The sequence below is a fragment of the Sorex araneus genome, chromosome 6 (assembly GCF_027595985.1).
Source record: "Sorex araneus isolate mSorAra2 chromosome 6, mSorAra2.pri, whole genome shotgun sequence".
Classification (NCBI taxonomy): Eukaryota; Metazoa; Chordata; class Mammalia; order Eulipotyphla; family Soricidae; genus Sorex; species Sorex araneus.
Window position 1 is genome coordinate 129,380,080 of NC_073307.1, and position 20,086 is coordinate 129,400,165.

The following is a 20,086-nucleotide window of genomic DNA, read 5'->3' on the forward strand; positions in this document are numbered from 1 at the left end:
TTTCACTTTTGTGAAACTTAAAATTTAATTATGAATTCTCCAACATCCTTATTTTGGTGATAGTTTAATATTATCCTAGCTTAATGTTCTAAAAAGACAAAGTTCAGGGAGAAATGTGAATTTCATCTATTCTTGTCAGGAAATATAAACCAATCCTCATTATCAAGTGGTGACATAGGCAGTAGACTCAAACTTGACATTGACATATTTTTCTATTAATAATTTTAATTGGCTGAGGTCAATTCTACTATCACTATGCACATTTTATGTTTAATTATGTTTAAGTCTAATAGTTACTCCTCCCTTCAGTCTTTCTTGTTAAAAGAAATGATCCAAGAATAAAAATTAATTGACCTCAAAAATTGCTGAAAATTGGAGTCAGTAATTAGCATAGAGAACTAATAAGTACACAAAAAACTTTCTTTTGAGAAGAATGGCAGGAGAACTTTCTAATTAATTCTGGATAATTTCAAAGGCACATCTATGGTGCCAAAGCATCGAATTATGTCACTCACAGTTCTCCAAATTATGTTAGGCCTGCCTGTTTTTAGGAAAATCTTTAATTTTTTTTCCTTTTTGGGTCACACTGGGTGATGCACAGGGGTTACTCCTGGCTCTGCACTCAGGAATTACTCCTGGCGGTGCTCAGGGGACCATGTGGGATTCTGGGAATCGAACTCGGGTCAGCCGCGTGCAATCCAAACGCCCTACCCACTGTGCTATTGCTCCAGCCCCCATGTTTTTAGGAAAATCTTAAGGGACAAATAATTTCTCTATTCATTAGATAGTACCCTAATGTGAGGTATACTCACTCCTTGTAAGCTTTTTATGAACCATAAGGATAGCTCTATGCCATATTTAAATATGTCCAAATTAGTCAACACCTGTTATAGGAATTACAAATCAGGCATGCTCATTAGTGACAAAGAAAAGAAAAAAAAAACTGCATCAAGAAAATGTCAGAAGGACCAACATTAGCATTGTATAACAAAAATGTGGGAAAAAAATGATCCTATCTCCAATCAATATTCAATTGGACCAAGAAAATCAGCACAAAGGGCCAGGGCCAGAGCAATAGGCCAGTGCTTAGAGTGCTTACCTGGTACCTGCCCTAGGTTTGACCCAGGTTCAATCCCTGGCACCCCATATGACCCCTTGAACCCACCAGGAGTGATCCCTGAGCTCAGAGCCAGGAGTAAGTCCTGGAGCACTACCACTTATAGCCCCAAAACTTGAAAAGAAAAAGCAGCACAAAAAATATTATGGAGCAACTGAGATTAGCCTCTCAAATATATGAGAATCATCAACCTATAACCCTCTCAGATTTTCCCTGAGGACATTTAAAAATTAAAAGTGAAGAATAAATGAGTTTGTTCCTTGGAATGTTTGTATAAACATAATCAAAAGGAATGTAACTGTGGACTTATGGCAAAAGTTAGAGCTTACAATGGCAGGTGACTATGGTATTTGGTATTTGTTGGTTCTACTAAAAGAAGAACCATGCAGAGAATCAACAAGTATAAACCAAAGGGTTTCCCTTTGAATCAGACTCAAGAAACCAATAGATTAACTTATTTTTAAGCCTCAAGTATTTACACTGTGTGATGTATGGTATGAGAGATTTTTTTTCACTGTTTAATTAGATATTCTTCTAATGCAAAAATGCAAAAAGATAAGTTAGGAAAATAAATCACTAAATTCCAAAAATCATATTTTAAATAGCAGACTAAAATCTGACCTAATTTTCCACAGTTTGGAACTACATAATATTTATCTTTAGTGGTCTTTTTGTTGAGAGACCTGTACAGGATGTGCCACTGAGCAACTAATTCTTTTGTCCAAATTCTTTAGTTAGCACATGCAATAAATACAATAAATAAAACCCTCTATGTTACACCTATGTCAGAAGGGGTTAGGGTTTAGATTTGCCTAGCATACAAAATTATCTGGAAACATCAAAAACTCTTGACTTTTGCAGCTTCAGTTTACTTTGAGTTTATCTTAATATCATAGTTAAATGTATTCAGTTGATAAGAATGTGCTGAATACCTATGTCAGATCATGCTTTATGAACTATGATAGAGGCAGATGGAAAAACACATTGAAGTCCATTAGCTGCTAACATTTTAGGCCATAAGTTTGTCTTTTAATCTATTGAGTCATTTGTGAATTGCTTAAAGATTAGAATTTATGTTTTGTTTCATCTTTTTTCTTAAAAAATTTTTAGAATATTTTTTCTTAAAAAAATTTTTCTTAAAGAATAGAAATACAGAAAAAATGACCATTATCAGAATCCTAGTAACCATAGATAGTAATGATGGGTAGAAACTTGTTTTCAGAATTGAAAGAGCACCATACAAAAGGTGCACCCTGGTTGATCAATGCCCTTCCTAGCCTTGATTAGCAGTTTTATAGAAATGTCTACAGAAGGTTAAAAAAGAATAAGGACTTAACAGCTGGAGGACCTGCCTCTTATTTCTAAGCAAGAAATAAGACATAGTTCAGTTAAGTACTTTTTCCCTAAACTTACATAATTATAGATGTAGAATAGACCTTGGGATTATCACATCTTTTTCATAACTCACTGGACCATCATTGCAGATCAGGGAAGTAGTGTACACTTTCTTCTTTGAGAACTTCCTAAGAATCCAGCAATTCTAGTCCTTGAGGTTTCCAACTCCGATACTTTCTGTTCTTATTGCAATATACATCATATTACCATTCATCCAACCTTAGTGAAGACGGAGAACAGCTGCTTACTAGCCTCCCTGTGTTATTTAGTCACCACTCAGACTTTTCTCATAGTGAGAGATCAGATCTCACAACCTTTCTTCATAAACTCCAACTTCCAATCCATTAATCATTTCCCTTGGTCTAGGCTGGACCTCCTCCAAGGTCTCCATATTCTTCTGAAAATGTGGAGCCCCAAACCAGACATGTGTGTGAAATTATCCAGGACTCAGGAAACATGGGAGTCATGAATTATCTGAGCACAGCTGTCGGGAAAAACTACAGGGATGATTCAATCAGATTGACAAATCCTTTCCTTGCAACTTGGAGACAGAAGTGGCTGTTTCATAAAAAGAGAACCTTCATGTCAAAGCAACATCTTAGTTTTCAGATGAGGTATTTAAAAATATTGCTTTTGAACAGAACATTCATTCTTTTACTTTCTTTCCTCCCAATAAAATGTTTTATGAACAAATGATTTTCATTTATTAAATATACTAAGTTGTAGATTATTAACTATTAAACTGAGATAACACTTTCATACCTCAAGTGCTTATTTTTATGTAATTTTTTTAAAAAGTAAGATATATGGAATACTCTCCCACTTTTGAAGCTTGAACTTTCTCTTAAATTGAACTTTTTTTTAAAAATGTTTCATTTTGTCTGCACACAAAACCTAAAATTAGAGGGCCAGAGAGATAGCATAAATTATAGAGCATGTATTAGCATGCACAAGGACCTGAGTTCAATTCCTGACAAAAGAAAGAAAGAAGAGAGAGAGAGGAAGGAAGGAAGGAAGGAAGGAAGGAAGGAAGGAAGGAAGGAAGGAAGGAAGGAGGGAGACAAAGAGGGAGAGAGAGAAAGAGAGAGAGAGAGAGTGAGAGAGAGAGAGAGAAATTCAATGGTGACTGCAATTGAATTAATAGGATCAGTCTAATAGTTCCTAAAAGAAATTAGGCCAGGCACAAAATAAAATTAGTACTCTGAGAAGAAACCTAAAAAGTAGCAAATAATTTTTACTTACCCTTCATCATATCTCTTTGAAAAACTGCTAAACAACACTGACAAGAATACGAGTAAGACTATTTGCTGTACATAGATATTTCTGAAGCCTTGGTCTATCAGAGTACAGCAACAAGCACTGGTAAATCTAACTGGACCAAAGAAAGGACGATAATACAGATATATAGGAAAATGTAATGTTCAATAAAGGTGGAGGACAAAGAGATAGGTAGAAGTGGGAATGAATGGGAAAGAAGAATCATGCATATAAATTCCAAGATTCCCTTTCTCCAACAGCCCCACCCCCCACCCCCACAAATGTTGCTATACACTATACAGGAACTTACTAAACTGACTTTTCTCTGCTTGGACAATGGTCTTAAGCTGAGAAAGAGGGTGATGTGTAAGGAGTAGAGGGGCATATAGTTAGATAATCAATTTAGAATTCACATGTTGATTCTTTGATGCAATTTGGTATTTTTGGGTATAAATTCAGCTTTCCTCAAGACAGGTTTCCATGATGATTTCAAAAAATGAAGACCACACACTTAATTTTTCATGGAATTATTACAAAATTCCATACCTCCTCACTTAAATACAATGTTAGTACTGAGGATCTTTCTATTTCATAGGTATGTTTTCTAGAGACCTTTGAAAGAATGAACCAATTCTATTACAAATTATGGCCTTAAATTTTTTTCCAGGATAAACAACTGATTAACTTGCATTGTTCATTGCTTTATGTCTATACTGAATGCCACTTGAATTGCTTTTCTCATATAATAAACATATTCTTATAGCATTACAACCAGATTGTGAATATAATCATCTTAGAACTACTTTGCAAGCCAAATTTCCATCATTTTAAATTCTATCTGCACACAAAAACTAATTAGTGTAAAGTGAGTAAAAATAAATTGAGCTCCACAAAGAAAAATCATGCATACTAACCTACATGACACCAATTTATCTTAAAAACATGCAGCATTTTGACACATTATTGATTATTTGCTTAAATCTTAATCACTTTACAACACTTAAAAAAAACATTACTTTTTACTATTCCTGGCAATTCAGATCATTTATTTATACAATATTTTCCTCTATTCTTAAGAAGAATGTATAAAGTATCTAGCTTACTCTAATAACTGACTGATTCTTGTACAAGTGCAACTTCAGGATAGGAATAATAGAAATTAATAATAAAAAGGAACTATATGTATAAATGTCATATGAAAAACAAAAAAATAATATTAAAAGCATTTCTTTAGAAGGGTGATGTGGCTTAAGAAATACAAAGTTTAAATTAGCCAATATTTCTAGCTTTTACTTGATATTTTAATAAATATAATTGATTTTAAGAATCACTTCCTTATTTCCTGACAGTCCTAATGAAAACAAACAAACAAAAGTTTTGTTTTCCTGATAAGTGTGAAGAAGAAGCTACAAGAGTTTTGTCACTAAAAATCAAACAAACTGCTGCCAAGTCTCAGATAAGAATCAAGAAATAAAAGTTACTGGAAACACAAGAATAACATAGGAATCAATGAAAACTTTAAGTTTTGATTCATCTATCTAATAACCACTATGGAGTGTTTATGATGTATAAAGTATAATAAATTTTCTCCTACCATTTTGAAACAAATACTGTTTGGTAGTATGCTACCTTGACTTTAATTTTTATACAAACTGGTGAGTCATGTTTATTTAAACTATAGTGATTAGTACGTGTAAGACTTTAATTTAAAAATCAAGTTTAATTAAAACTTGCGTAGACCATTCATTGTTTTCTTATGTTCTTGCTCTCAGAGAAAAGAAATATCATTGTCATACAATATGACTTTAAAGCCCATAGTGTAGTGAATAGAATCTCAGTCCTAGTTTAAGGTCTAGGACACGTTAGTCATTTTCTACAGGCAAACATCTTCATTAGCCCAAACTGATTCCCATCAGCACAAGTTGCACAGATACTTTTCTTGAACGGTAGAGAAACCTTCACTACTGTGTGCCCCAGTTGCCTGATCAATAAAATGAGAGCAGTAGGCTCTAAGCTGTGGTTATGAAGCCTGGCAGTACATTCAGACCTGAGCTCACGAACAAGAAATGATTCAGGAGATTTCAGTGCGCTAGAGTAACCACTGAACTAGATCATCTTTATGGTACTATTTTTTTTTATCTGAATGTGTAATCCTTTCAGGAACTGTACATCATTTGTAAGCTAAACTGTAATGTATTTTATTATTTCTCCTAAAGTTAGAGTCTTGAGCCAAGGAGAATTCATACTCTTCTCTATTTTTTATATTATAGAGTTATCTCTTATATGGATAGACTTAAAAAAAATTTATTAAGGCACTGTGATGTACGAAGCTATGCATAGTTGAGTTTCAGAGATGCGATTCCCAAACACTAATTCCATCACTATTATCAACTTCCTTCTACCAGTTCCATATTCCAACCCCCAGTCTGCCTCTTTGACAAGCACATTTTGATTACTCAGGACCCTAAACTATAGAACTGAGGACAGGGAAGAAAAGAAACTGAAGGCGGAAAGTAAGAAGAGGCAGACAGAATGTAAGAGTGGCAGGGCCAAGGGCCCCAGACACAGTGTAGAGGGATTGTTTAACTATATATTTTAGCCAAACTGGAGCAACAGCGCAGTGGGTAGGGTGTTTGCCTTGCATGTGACCAACCCAAGTTTGATTCCTCCATTCCTCTTGGAGATCCCGGCAAGCTACTGAGTATCCTGCTGGACGGCAGAGCCTGGCAAGCTACCCATGGCATATTCAATATGCCAAAAACAGTAACAGCAAGTCTCACAATGGAGACGTTACTGGTGCTTGCTCGAACAAATCAATGAGTAATGGGATGACAGTCTACAGTGCTACATATTTTAGCCATAGAACTAGCAAAACTGAAATAATGAAATCCAAACTATAATAGCCAAACTTAAAAATGAGTCAAATTTTTACACACCAAAATGTCCTTAAAGCGTAACCATTTCTTCTCAGCTTGTTTCTGAGCTCAGGATATACAAATACCCCCTAAATTTAGATGATCCTCCCCATCATAAAACAATAAAAATAGGAAGAGGTCTACCTACAGGCCTTCATATCTTGATTCCTTACATGATTTTGTCCACTTTGCAGATCTCTGATTTGCGCTAGTAAGACTTGCTGGTATATTATCAACCCCCCTTTGATTATTCATTTATTTTGCAAGACCAGGAAACAAACATAGGGTTTCATGCATATAACCTCACCTTTAAAATTGCATCTTTCTAGGAGTTGCTTTCTAGGAGGATGTTGAATCCAACGTATCATGAACATACACAAGTAATAATGTGTTACTTCCTTATCCAGACTATCTCCCACTCTAAGTCTAGAGCTCATACTGTGAATTCTGAGTTGGTGCAAAGACACAAAGGACCCAGACACCGATTCTTGGCACTCTTCCAAATGAGATGCTATTTCCAGAGAAGTTCCAAGTTTAGAGTGGAGTCTTTGGAATAGGAACATTGAATTGCACAAGGAAAGCCAATAAACATTTTAGTCCCCAACAGGGACTATAAGCCTTGCAATTACGTTCAGAACTGTGCTTGTCCATCCTCTTCTTCTCCCTCTCTGTAAACAATGTGTTAGCTTTGGAGGTTTTTCATCCACTGTGTTTTTGGAGAGGGCATTCCTCATCACAGGATCTGCAGTGCTATAGCCAGTAAGAGTTTGAAAAAAGCAAATTCATGAAATGGCTTCTAAACACTCTAAATCCTAACCTAAACAATTTATAACTTTTCTTACTCAATAACTCTCAGAAGTCAACTAACTCGGAACTGCCCTAAACAAGTTAAGAAAGGAGTTCGACATTTTCCACTGGGTTAATAAACTAAAATGGATGGAAGAGCATGCAGGTGAAAAGTGCCAGATACTAATCCTTCTCTTTAGTGACTATTTCTTTTTGGACAAATAACTTTAAACATGACAACAATTATAGTAATAACTCCTGTAATCTGAATAGACATTATCAATATAGATATTTAGCTTTACTCATTAAAAGAAAGGTCTTGGAATTAGAATTATGTTTGAGTTCAGTTTTATCATTTACTGGCTCTGCTGATTTAGGAGATTGAATAACTGAATAATTTCCTTAGTACAAAACTCTAAATAGGAATCTTTGCCTAGAAAGACTGTTGTGGGCCTGAGTGACAGTACAGAGCATTAGGCACTAGCTGACCCAGGTTCAACCCATGGCACCCCATATTGTCCCCTGAACCCCACACACCAAGAGTGACCCTTGAGCACAGAGCCAGGAGTCAGCCCTGAGAACATCTGGGTGTGGCCCCCCAAAGAAAACAAAACAAAACCCCCAAAGACTGTTATTTGGATTCAACTAATTACAGAATGGTAGAGCTTACTATGGTGAGCTCAGTAAATTAGATTTAATTATTAACTTATGTAGTCTTCCACACTTTAAATATAGGTAATCTCCATTTTGTGATTGTGAAAACAGCTTCATAAAGCAAAGGTGACAACTAGTTGAGAGTTTTCAATCAGTAAAAATTTGATATAATTCTAAAATGGAAACTTGTGACCACAAAGTTTGAGATCCCCAGTTATCTCAAAAGGTCATGGTGAAAATCTCCTTAACAAGACATGTGTTCAAACCTGAAAATGGGAACCTATGGTAGCTATTAGCTAGGAAGGCAGGATATTATAGTGGACTTTGGAATCAAAAAGTTTGAATTTTAGTTTCTCCACTAAAAAATTCATTATATGATATTGAACAAGTTATTTAAAATCTCTGAGCTCCAGTTTCCCTGTTTATAAAATTACAATATCATCTATCTCCATGAGCTTCTATGAGTGTTAAAGGATATGTAAATATATATGCATATAGAGTAGATATATATATACACAAATATTTGTATATATGCTAAATGCAAAGCAAAACTTGAAACACCAAGTAAATGTAAAATAGATGTTATCCCATCCCATCATAATTTTCATATACTTTTTCATAGTAGAGTTAAGATAAAAATGAAGCCTTAATAGTCTGTTGAGGTTAATGGAGTAACACAAGATTTCTGAGACAATATTCCATTGAGTCAGTGATCAAGTGTGAAGTTTTTCTCTTCTCCAATGGAGTGGTGATTTCTGAACATTGTTGGTAGTGCTAAGGATAAGTTTTAGACTAATAGCAAGTTTGATCCATACAATATATATCTACTATAGCTTAGACTATCTCTTCCATTGGTTTCTTCTCTATGTTGCAGCTTGTCTGTTGGCAAAAGTGAATTTTAAAAAATTTTGGCAAATGTAAGTTTCCTTTTTGTTAGGAAGGAAAATTCAATGGTTAATAATTAAGGGTGGCTAGCAACAAAATGAACATTTCTGAATTTATGATTTATTTGCAAAGTTCACAAACATACCTCCTCCTATCCCCCCACTCCACCAAGTGTTCTGTTTCAAACATGTTTGGGAAATGCTACACAATGGTATTTGCAAACTTAATCACAAACAGAAATCACAGACAACTTTATATCATATCAATTGTCTTAAGACAACTAATTTTTATACTTTATAACTGGTTTCAATATAATTTGTTTCCCTTGTAATCTCGTTCCTTTGTTTTCTTCATTTAGAAAGATTATTCTGAAAAAGGTTTATGTAGGGTCAACCAGTCTGCCAATAGAGTGGTCACAAAGCCAATATTGATTCAAAGAGAAATAATAATAAGGCCATTCTTAAGACTTGATTATGGACTTTGTTGGGGAGAGAGAATCTCTTAGTAGAGGTGGAAGGTAAAAGCAGAAGAAATTATTGCTTCCTGTCAAGGTAACTAAAACAATAATGAGCATGGAAAAAAAGATCAGTCTTAGGGTAAATGGCCCTGAGGAATGCAGAAAAAACAAGGGATTCAGGAGTACCTATATAATACTATTTTACTTTATTTTTTTATTTCTTCATTAGCTACATCTCCCCACCCCCAACCCTCTTTCATATCTATCTCATCCATACTATCCATTAACAAATGCTTTAGATGCTTCTGGAGTCTTTCTACAATCACTCAATTGATATATCTTCCCACAGTTGTGTTATTACCTAATGACATTAGGTGATTGATAATATATGAAGATGGAGACATGATAAACCAGTTTCAACGTAGCCTGTGAATATGAGATGTGACATATTAAGGACTTTTTAGATTCTATAACATTGTAACATGAATTATGGACACAGTAAACTCAGATCATTTTCTGCTGCTATGCAGGGCAATTGATAGAAATTTCCTCACCTGTTGTATGAAGGTGTTTGAGTATATTTAACATTCTCTAAGAGGTTAAAAACATTAACAAAATACTTCCTATCTCCTATGGTGGTCCAGAATATTCTCATGACTTGTCAAAATGTCACGTCTGGGCCTCCCATATCTTCTAACTTTAGACTAAATTTGGAGGTCACGTGTTGCTAAGCTGCTAGCTTTTAGAAACTAGACGTTAAAGCTTTTTATTTTTAAATTAATACTTTGGAATATATTTTTCCATTTGTCTAAAATAGAATTCAAGAATGATGTCTGTCATCCCTAGTACATCAGAAGTTATTTTAAATATGGCATCTTTATAAAAGTCAATAGCTGCCTCATCAAAGGGCAATCATGTCCAGTGTGGGTGGCTGTGCCAATTGTTTTTGAACTACTGCAGCAATCTAGCCAATCCCAGGGAATGGCTTGCAGCCTTTCTACACCCACATTTTTTCTTAATTATCTCCACCAGGCTGAGTTAGCTAAGGACAGATCTATAGCATTTCCTGGATGTCAAAATGCCCACACACCTTCTGCAATCCTTGGGCTACCAGTTCCCTTTCATGTTTCTCCTACATGGCCCATCTAATTATCTATAATCATGTGTATAGGATGCATTATTCATGAAGTTCAGGATGTATTATCTTTGATTTTAAAAGTAAATTACCTGAAAAATGATAATTTCTGCTTTTACAAAAAAGAATAAGCATTTGAATTGATAGTCCTCTTATCATCCCATCCTTTAGACAGGTTACAGAAGTTCGAGATCATTTCTCAGATTAAAACTTTCCAAGTCATAATTTCTCAGAGAGGATTACACTTAACACATATTCATTTTTGTGGGGTTCAAGTAATTTCCTTATCTTTTTCATAATGTGCTTCTTAACAAGCAAGTTAAAAATTGGTAGAACTCAAACTATAAATCATCTAAGACTTTGGTGACCTTAGGCCCTACTTTCCACCAAGAGTTATCTACCATAGTACTCAGGTTTGGAGCTACGATGGAATTTAGTATGTTCTGAGAATAGTCTTGTTTTATATGTAAGGAACAGAAATAGGAGGGACTAAATAGTCTTTTCCAGTGGCTTGTATCCAGTTGGGATATAAGCCCAATTCATACTTTTAACTTGGCTCATTGTACTCTCTTGAAAAAGGTAAAAATCCAAGAATCTGTGCCCTTCTAGGAAAAAGAGCAAATAAATGGATCCAACAAAAGGATTTATGTTTAGTCAACCCAACACTCCTCTTTAGGTTGTTAATTCTATAGGTACCCTTCAGTCTTGCTCCTTGCTGGATCACCAGGCCCTACACAATTCCTGGCATGTGGTGATAGGCTTGATTTTTAAACATTATAGAATGAAATTATGCATATTAGATTCTGTATAGAAAGCACACCTCTTAGACAATGTAAAAAATGATTAACAGAGCTTATGATCCCCATACTTCTCAGATTATTGATTAAGATAAGAAAGATTCCAGACATCTTAGATTGGGATGAAATTCTAAAGGGTTAGAAAAAACAAAAAAGCCAGCATGAATTCATGCATCAGTTATGGGTTGGGCTAAGTGACCTCTAAGAACCTTCCCAGCCCTCAGATTCTATGACTCACAAGTGAAAGTAAAGTGATTCTTGGCTTTGGCTCTTCCTATACTCTGTTATTTAAAAAAAAAAAAAAATTCGTGACTGCTTTAGATGGTATGTCAGCTTCCAGAAGATTCTGCCTTCTTTGAGCCTCCAGCTATGGGACAGTAAAAGAATGGCTTAGGAAAAGGTCAAAGGCATGTTAAAACTTCATTAGGCCTGCAGGATCTGTTAAAGTATTTGTAGATGATTTTTTTTTTAATTAGGAAAGATTCAGGTTAAAATATCTTACTATTAAGTCACGAGGCAAGAAAAAATTCTTTGCAGTATTATAAGAATTCAATCTTTCTTCCCTTCAAAATATGCCATAAGCCCTTTCCACAGCATTGAATAATTGTAAGCTCAGTAAATATAACACATTTTTATTATTAAGAATCACGTGCTGTTCCTTATGCAGAGCATTCACTGTAAACTTAGACTTACTGCTTGTTAAATTCACTAGAAAACAGAGATGAACACACACACACACACACACACACACACACACACACACATACCACACAGAAGGAGATCAGAAGAGAAAGACATTAACCAGAGAAAGATAATTTGAGATATTTCTGAGGTAGCAGTTGTAAAATTAAAATAGGCAACTCATTAAATTATCCATAGAATGAAAAGAAAACTACAAAAATAGATATTTTTCTGGCAAGGCAGTACTTTTCAGAACACATTTGGTTTTAAGCAGAATCTTAGTATCAGATGATCAGTTCATAGTCATTGGATTTATTTAAATGGTTAGAAGAGTTTGTCTCAACTGAAAGCAAAGATTAGTTTTATTGACCTTTGGCAGAAGTATATTTAACAAAAAGTGTGTTTAGGTAGACAACTATTTTCACTGAAACATTGTAAGCCATTGATGAAATGAATGTCATTTGATTAAATTGGAACCTGGGTTACAAATGACAGAATTGAAAGTGAAAATCCTTTGTAAATCATGCCTTAAACTTCATTTTCCCTCATTTCTATTCACTAATATTGTAAGAGATTATCTATTTTTTTTTTGTGATCCTCACATTGTCTGATTTTAGAATGTTGTCTCTTACTAAAGCTTCCCCTAGAGGACAGGCCAGGAAAAGGAAAGAAACTAAATTCACCAGCTTCTCTTTTTATTAAGAATTCAGATTAGAAATCTGCTGGGGGGAAAGGCCTGGCAAATGAAGAAGCCTGTACCTCTTCATTTTAGATCTTTTAAAAAAAAATCTTATTCCCAATATACCTTGACAGGCAATTAATAAATAATATATTATAAGCTAACAAATCACTTGCATTTGAAAAAGAATTGCCTTCCACTGCTTTAAGCTGGTAGTTAAAATAACTAGTACTTTGGTTCACTCAAATAAAATGTTGTGTGCAAAGAGAATGTTAAGGCGAACCTTCCCATTATGGAGTGTCTGCTTGCCAATTTGCAAAGCTCTTTCACTCTCTTCTATCCTCCAAAAATTGCTGTGTTGTAGGTCTTACTATCAATGACACTGAAAAAGCTACAGGCAGGATGAATATATTTTCATCTGAATCAATACTGATATATTCCATTGGGGGAGCTCGACTAAGCTAAAATCTCACGCACAGAAATATTAATATTCAAGGCCAGAGAGTGAAAAAGTAGGCTAGGTTACTGCTAAATTTTAAAAGATAAAATTACCCACTCCCCATTCCCGGTTCTTTTCTCTCCTTTATTATCTTCTTTCTAATCTGAGGTCTGATTTGGAATAGGACAACTGAAAAATTTTGCCTTTACCCAAAGCAGTTCTATGTAAATACACATAAACAGTGAATACCAGGTGCACCATTCTTAAAGTGACATTCATTTCCCTGACACATTAGGCGAAACCATTTCATCTTATAATAAGTCAAGGGTGTGTGTGTGTGTGTGTGTGTGTGTGTGTGTGTGTGTGTGTGTGTGTGACGTGTTTAAGGTTTATTTCAAGTTGTTAAAGATTTTGAGATTACAAGAATTACACTGTTAGGCATTTTCTCTTCCAGTCTCCCTGGGACCCCAAGTCTACAATTTTCTCGGTTCGACTGTCAGATAAATTGGCAAGTCGACTAAAAGGATAATATTCCCTTAACGATGCATTCATTTGAAGCCCTAGCAACTGTATTAGGCAGCAGCGAGTATTCGCAAGTAAGGCATCTCGCCGAGAGAAGGAAACTCTGCAATTTAGAGTGACAGATGATTTTTTTTTCATCTCTCAAGCCGCCTCAAAATGTCACAATATTTACACCTCTTCCTTGGTGAATTAGAATCCAGAGACAGGCAGGCAGAAGGAAAAAAAAAAAAATCCGACCGGTTGGTTGCCACTTGATTGGGGAAAAGCAAACGTTGCACCTTTAAATTCTGTCCCTCCATTCCCCGTTCTCCCCCTTCTTGGGATTTTGCAATAAATCTCCTAGTTCTGCGTTCAGCCCTGCAGATCCGTATTTAAAACAGCACCATCTGGGAAGGGTGGGTGGCGATGGTGATGCGGACTCCTTGGAGTTCCTTTGCAGCACGCTTGGAATTGCATCAGACTGATCAGAAATCCCCCCGCCCCCAAGCCCAGCCGCTCCCGCCTCGCTCCCCTCCCCGCCCCTCCCCTCTCCTCCCCTCGCGTAGATCTGACTGAGAAAACGACTGGATCTCGGAACAATCTGTGCCCCATTCGCTGTGAGCCTGCTCGGTAAACCCTGCCCTACTCTCCCTTTGTGCACCGAGCAGCCTATCACCGTCATCTGATCCTAGTGCCTGCTTTTTATTTTTTCCTTCCCCATCGCCACAATATCCTCGTGTTGCGGGCGCCTCCATCCTTTCCACCTGGGCAGAGTTGGGACCCTTTCCCTCCTCTCTGCGCACCCCGGGGTCTGGAGTTGCGGAAATCGGTTTTCCCTTCCGCTCGCCTCTTAAGCGCACTCGCGAGCCCCCCGGCCCCTTAATTAAAGACGGACGGATCTGGAAAGGAGGGGCGCGGGACGCCCCAGCCCCGAGGCGGCAGCTGCCAACCGGCAGGGCTCGGCGACCGGAACAAAGGGGAGGCGGGTGGGTGGAGAGTGGCTGGGGACGGTGGCCCCCCACGCAGGGGCGCGGGGCTCCCCCAGGAGACGCAGGCGGCCCGCGGCGCCGCGCGCGCTCAGGCCGCTCGGGGTCCCCCGGGGGCGGAGGCGGGGGAGGTGGAACGGAAGGCCGGGAGGCTCAGCGCTCCGCCAGCTCTCCGCCCCCTGGGCCACCCGGCCGCCCGCCGCCCCGCGCCTCCCCGGGCAGCCTCGCGGTGGCGGCGCGGTCTGCGCGCTGCGCTGCCCGGCGACTCGGGTCCGGCCGCCGCGCCGAACTACGAGTCTTTCCACCACGTCCATCCAGCCGCCCAGGCACTCCCCTACTCCCCCACCCCCTCCTCGGGTCCGCCGAGTGGACCTTCTCCTCCCAAGCAGCGTCCCCACACCCACCCCTTTCTTTAGTTACCCCGACTGACTCGGACCCGGGCTCAGTAAGGCATCCGGCCCGGCCGGGAAGCAGAGCGCGATCTAGGAGGCTCCCCTTCCCTTGAGAAAGCGGGAGCACAGTGAGCCAGCGCTGGAAACTCGTGGGGAAGGAGGAAAGAAAGAAAGAAAAGAAAAACCCAGGAAGAAACATCCAGCGAGACGCGAGGGCGACCGAGGGGAAGAGAAGAGGGAGGGATGGAGGCAGGAGGAGGGGGCGGGGTGGAAGGAGGGGGGCGGGAAGGAGGGAGGGAGGGGGAGAAAGGGAGGGAGGGAGACAGAGAGAATGAATCCTTCTCACTAGAAGAGCTGAAATTACCTTGATTCATTTTTGTGTTGGGAATTTAGCGTTACCTCCTACCCCTCTCCCCAGCCTCCACCTCCCGATTCCTCACCGCACACCACCTCCACCGCCAGATTCCAAACGATACAAAGTGCAATATTTAGGAAATTGAATGTTGAGTAAAAGCTTCATAATTAGTGATGAATCTACTGTACACACACAACACACACACACACACATACACACACACACACACACACACACACACACACCGGCAAAGAGGATGAAAAAAAAGGAGCATGAAGGGGAGAAAAAGATATCTTACATTTGAATCAGACATTTCAGATTCAACTTAACTAAACTCCTTATATCCGCAGGAAGACAGCATCCTCCGTCTCCCCCCTCCCCCTTCTCGCTTTACCCCAAGGCTCTCACCTAGGGCAATTCAAACTGGGCAAATACCAAGAAACAACCCCTCCTTTCACGCTTTCCTTCTACTTCCTTCCCTCCACCACAGCGTTCTCTCCGGTAAATCGAGCATCAAAATAGCTCAAGAATTAGGGATGCAGGGGGTCCCCGCCCCGGTGCTTACCTTCTTTGCGGCTTACACCACCCCGGTGGCTAGATCCTGTAGATAAACACTTGCATTTCCCAAAGTTAACCCAGTATACCAACCCGGAGCTTGCCAAGAGTCTATTCCAGTCTACACCGCTAGGAAGCCAACTTCAGTGAGCTCAATGAGGGGACCAAACTGGGGCTCGCTTTTCCAAACGTTCCGCTCCAAAATCTGACTCTCTCCAGCCCCGATCTCAGTGTGAGCCGAACCTCAGAAAAGACGCTTCTTAAGGGCGACACGGAGCTGGCTTTATTGTGAGGCCAAGACGGCTACCTGGGGTACCACGCTCTCGGACAAATCCGTTGGCTCTGTCCAAGGTGCTGAATGGACTCCGATAGCCCTGATTACACACCCGGCGCAGAAAGGGAAAAAAGGCGAAATATTTTTCCCCCTCTAATTAAGTGACACTTGATAGTGCTCTAGACGATTTCTTCCACTTCCTTACGCTTTGTCACGTGCATATGGCTTTGCCAAAACCATCTAGTTAATAGTTGATCACATGTTGATGAGACCCTTTTTTCGCGTAGAGGATTACCCATTTCATTACCCATTGATATGCACTTCTGACTTATTTCTCTCCCACCAACCTCCCCCTGCACCCAAACTCACGATCGCTACCCCATCCTTACCCCCCTCCACCCCCTAAACCCAACTCTAATAACATATTGTTTTAAGATGGAAATTAACCCCCTTGCGAATGTCAATTACATGCTCACATATAAATCATAGAATATGCTCATACACCACACACATAGAGGCAAAGAATTGAATGCAAAAAAAGAAGGCTGGGAGAGAAACATTAGCTTTGAACAACCAATATAACGCACACACACACACACCCCATCCAGCTCTAAGTTTGTTCCACGCAGTGCCACATTGCTGTGTTAAATCTCAAATGATTCCAATTAAAGTTGCACTATGGAAAAACCCGATTCTCCTGGCCTGAGTAGCTGCTGTTCTTTGGCGTGTGAAGTGCTGGGAAGAGCTGTGATATGCCCGTTGTTAAGCAACATGTCAAGATTCTTCAATTATAATGCAGGGTTTATTGCTACTCACCATTGTGCCTGTGCTGTCCTGGAGACTCAAGTGTCTTAAAATCCCGTCTCCCCAACAGATGCTGGAAGGTAATGTGTCTTGTTTGAAGTCATCATGTGAGAAGTTCGGCTTTGCTCAGTGGATCGCCCACCACTTGGTGTGACTTATGAATCTAATAACCCTTTGCAATATCCGCAAGCTTAAACTCTCAACCACCTTGGCGACTACAGAAGACAAAGCAACTGGCATCGGTGTTGAAAAACCTATAGATTTACGCAAACGCCCTCACTCCGAGAAACACGTTTCTCTTTGAGTTCTTACGTGATTCTCATGAATGAGCGAGGTTGCCACTGGCTGCCCAATTGCCCTGCTCCAGCGCGGGGGATGGCTGGGGGCTGCCTCGCAATCGCCCGTCCCTGGGTCCTGGCACCGAAAGTTCCCCGGGAAAGTGAGGAGTTTGAGGGTTTGCTTGTAAAAAAATAATAATAACCCAGTCTACACCCCGCTCCCTTGTCCCACTGAACAGGTCACACCTGGGGCTCTGGCCAAGCTGAGTTCGGCTCGGGAGATTTTCCTTTTCGCCAGGTAAGAAATCCTTCGTCTTGTCAGACTAGGGCGGGAAGACTGTAGGGGAACTTGTTGCTTATCAGCGCCAGCAGGCTACGGCTTTAATAATAATACCAGAAAAGCGTAGGGGGAGGCGGCTTGGGGGTTGGGGGGGCGGCGACGACGACGACTCTCCGTGCTGTTTACGTGACCAACTCACAGTCACTCCCTTGGTAAAAAGGAAACTTCTCCGAAAAGTTCTTCCCCCTCCCCCTAGCCGTCATGACTAAGGGTCTCCAGCTGATGAGGTCGTGAGTGATGATCACTCACGGGGCGGGGGGGGGGGGGGCGGGTGGTGGTGGTGTGGGCTTCGGGGTGTGTGTGTAGGGAGGAGGAGGGAGGAGGGAACGGGGGTTGGGTGAGTGACTTGTCCTTGGGAACATGCGTCGAAGCGCGCATCAGCCAGGCAACTTTCCCTTTCCCTCTTAGGGACCGATGACTCGGCGAGAGGCACCCCGGGCGAGCCACTAGTTGCCCACCCGAGCCTGTGCCAGCGGCTCCCGGGGCGGCGGAGTTGAATGAAGTTACGACTGCGTGTGCTCTCAGGGGTTAAGGCGGCTGCTGGTCGGCTGTGCGTTAGCCGCCCCGGTGCGCAGCCAGCTCGGCCAGGCCGGGCCGGGAGCAGCGCTGCGGTTGGCGGCGGCCCGGCGGCTGGGCACTCGGCCACCTCCGGGGGCTTCTGCCTGGGGCTCCCTTCGGCCGCAGCCAGGGGCTCCCGGGGCCCAGCGGGGAACCGGAACCGCGCGCAGGAGGAGCCGGGGCGGGGTGCGGAGGGGCTGGAGGGAGGGGGGGCGCTCCCAGGAAGCCCCGCGCTCGGCACCCGCGCGGCCCGGCCAGTCGCAGCGCAGGGTGGCAAGTGGGGAGGTCACGTGTCGGCGGAAAGTAACTTAGAAGGGCGACGAGGAACTTCCAGGCGAAGATCGGAAGCACGAGAGGGACAGACCACCTCCGCACCCCTCCCTCCCTCCCCACCCCCCCGTACCTTCCCACTCCTTTCCCGGGTGTCAAATACAAGCCCAGGCAGGTGGGGAGGGGGGCCCGGCGCCCGGTGATGTGTTGTTGCTGGCGACCTGGGGAGAACTCGAGAAATCTCAGCAACAATCTCCCAGGTGATCCTGGGCGACATTTGCCCCCAATCTGGGGAGACGGTAACTCGAGGTATCTTTCCACTGAAGCATCTGCCTCTTGCCTGCCCTCAGCGGGTTCCTGCACGACCAACCAGAGGAACCCAGCGTGGCTGGCTGTAAACCAGTTGTTATGGAGATGCCTGTCGCTCTCCGGGGCTCAAGTGCCCTGGGAAGTCCCCGCACGCATATCCAGTGTCATCGTTTGGACAGACATCATGCTTTTACTCTTCACCCCAGTGTTCCCACGAAGGAGGACCCAACAACCGCGTCACAGGACCTGGCCGTGGCGCTATTGACTGGCTGCAGAGAGATGCTGCAAAAGATGGTGGATAGATCTTAAGTTTCAGACCATCCAGCGCCTTCCAATTTCTAGTTAATTTATGCCGGTCAAAAGTGATGTCTTTGAATGTTATTTATCATTCTCTCTCTGTTAAAAGCTTCATAATAGGATAGTATCACTAGAAGCGACAAAGCATTGGCATTCTGGTTGCTTCAAAGTCCAACTCCTGCCCCCCTGTTCCTCCTCACCCAACACTACATTCTTTACAGAAAATAGGCTTTACTTCCCGCTCCGTGTATGAACTTCTCTTCAATGGAGTCCCCATTGGTACAAAGTTATTGTTACTAAAAGTAAGTCTAGTGTTGAGTTGATAGTGTTTCAGAGCCAACCCTCCTTATGTTAATCTCCAGACAAAGTACAAAATGCTTGCTGGGCACCATTTAGGACCGTTGTAGACTTGTCAGGCTCCTAAAGACGTTGAACAGGACATCATAAAAGGATGCCAGGCACATTCATGGTCAGCAATGCAACAGTTTGCTCCAATTAAAAGGGCTACTCAGATTGTCCACAAACTGCCACTTTTTGTCAATCCATGAATTAGCCAGCAGATGCTGCCCTAAGACTAGGACAGCTGGCACATACCATTTTCAGAGGTCTTGGGGTACAGATTTTGTGGACAAAACTGGTTTCCTGAGAATAGAATTCATAATGCTGTAGTCAAGTTCCCTTGCCTATTCAGAAATTCTATCGCAGAGACCTGAGTTCATAAAAGACCAGGAGGTGATAACTCTATGAACATAATTACTCCCCACTTTCACCTGTGTCACGTATTGATCTGACTTATTTGTCAGCATTTTCTGAGTCGAAGCTCCCAGATATTCTGATTAATCTATTCTAAAAATTTATCCAATTTTTTTTAAATAGCAGAATACTTTAAGTTGTTGACTTGGGTACCTGGAAATTCAAAGAGTGAATGATTAAATGACTTAGAAAACACATGATTGTATTAAAAGTATTC

The 20,086-nt window shown here is 40.8% G+C and overlaps 1 protein-coding gene across 5 annotated transcripts in view; it reads right to left on the bottom strand.

Annotated features, from left to right (window-relative positions):
* Positions 1-17,714, bottom strand: part of BDNF (brain derived neurotrophic factor) — a 59,014-nt gene extending 41,300 nt beyond the window's left edge. For 2 of the 5 annotated variants that reach the window (XM_055141926.1, XM_055141925.1), the window contains exon 1: positions 17,077-17,567. In XM_055141926.1, coding sequence (XP_054997901.1) covers positions 17,077-17,079 — 3 coding nt within the window. In that variant the 5' untranslated portion in view covers positions 17,080-17,567. Of the gene's footprint in view, positions 1-15,996; positions 16,380-17,076; positions 17,568-17,588 lie in introns of those variants that run through there. The other 3 variants (XM_055141931.1, XM_055141930.1, XM_055141928.1) reach the window with 3 other exon arrangements.
* Positions 17,715-20,086: the final 2,372 nt, after the last annotated feature.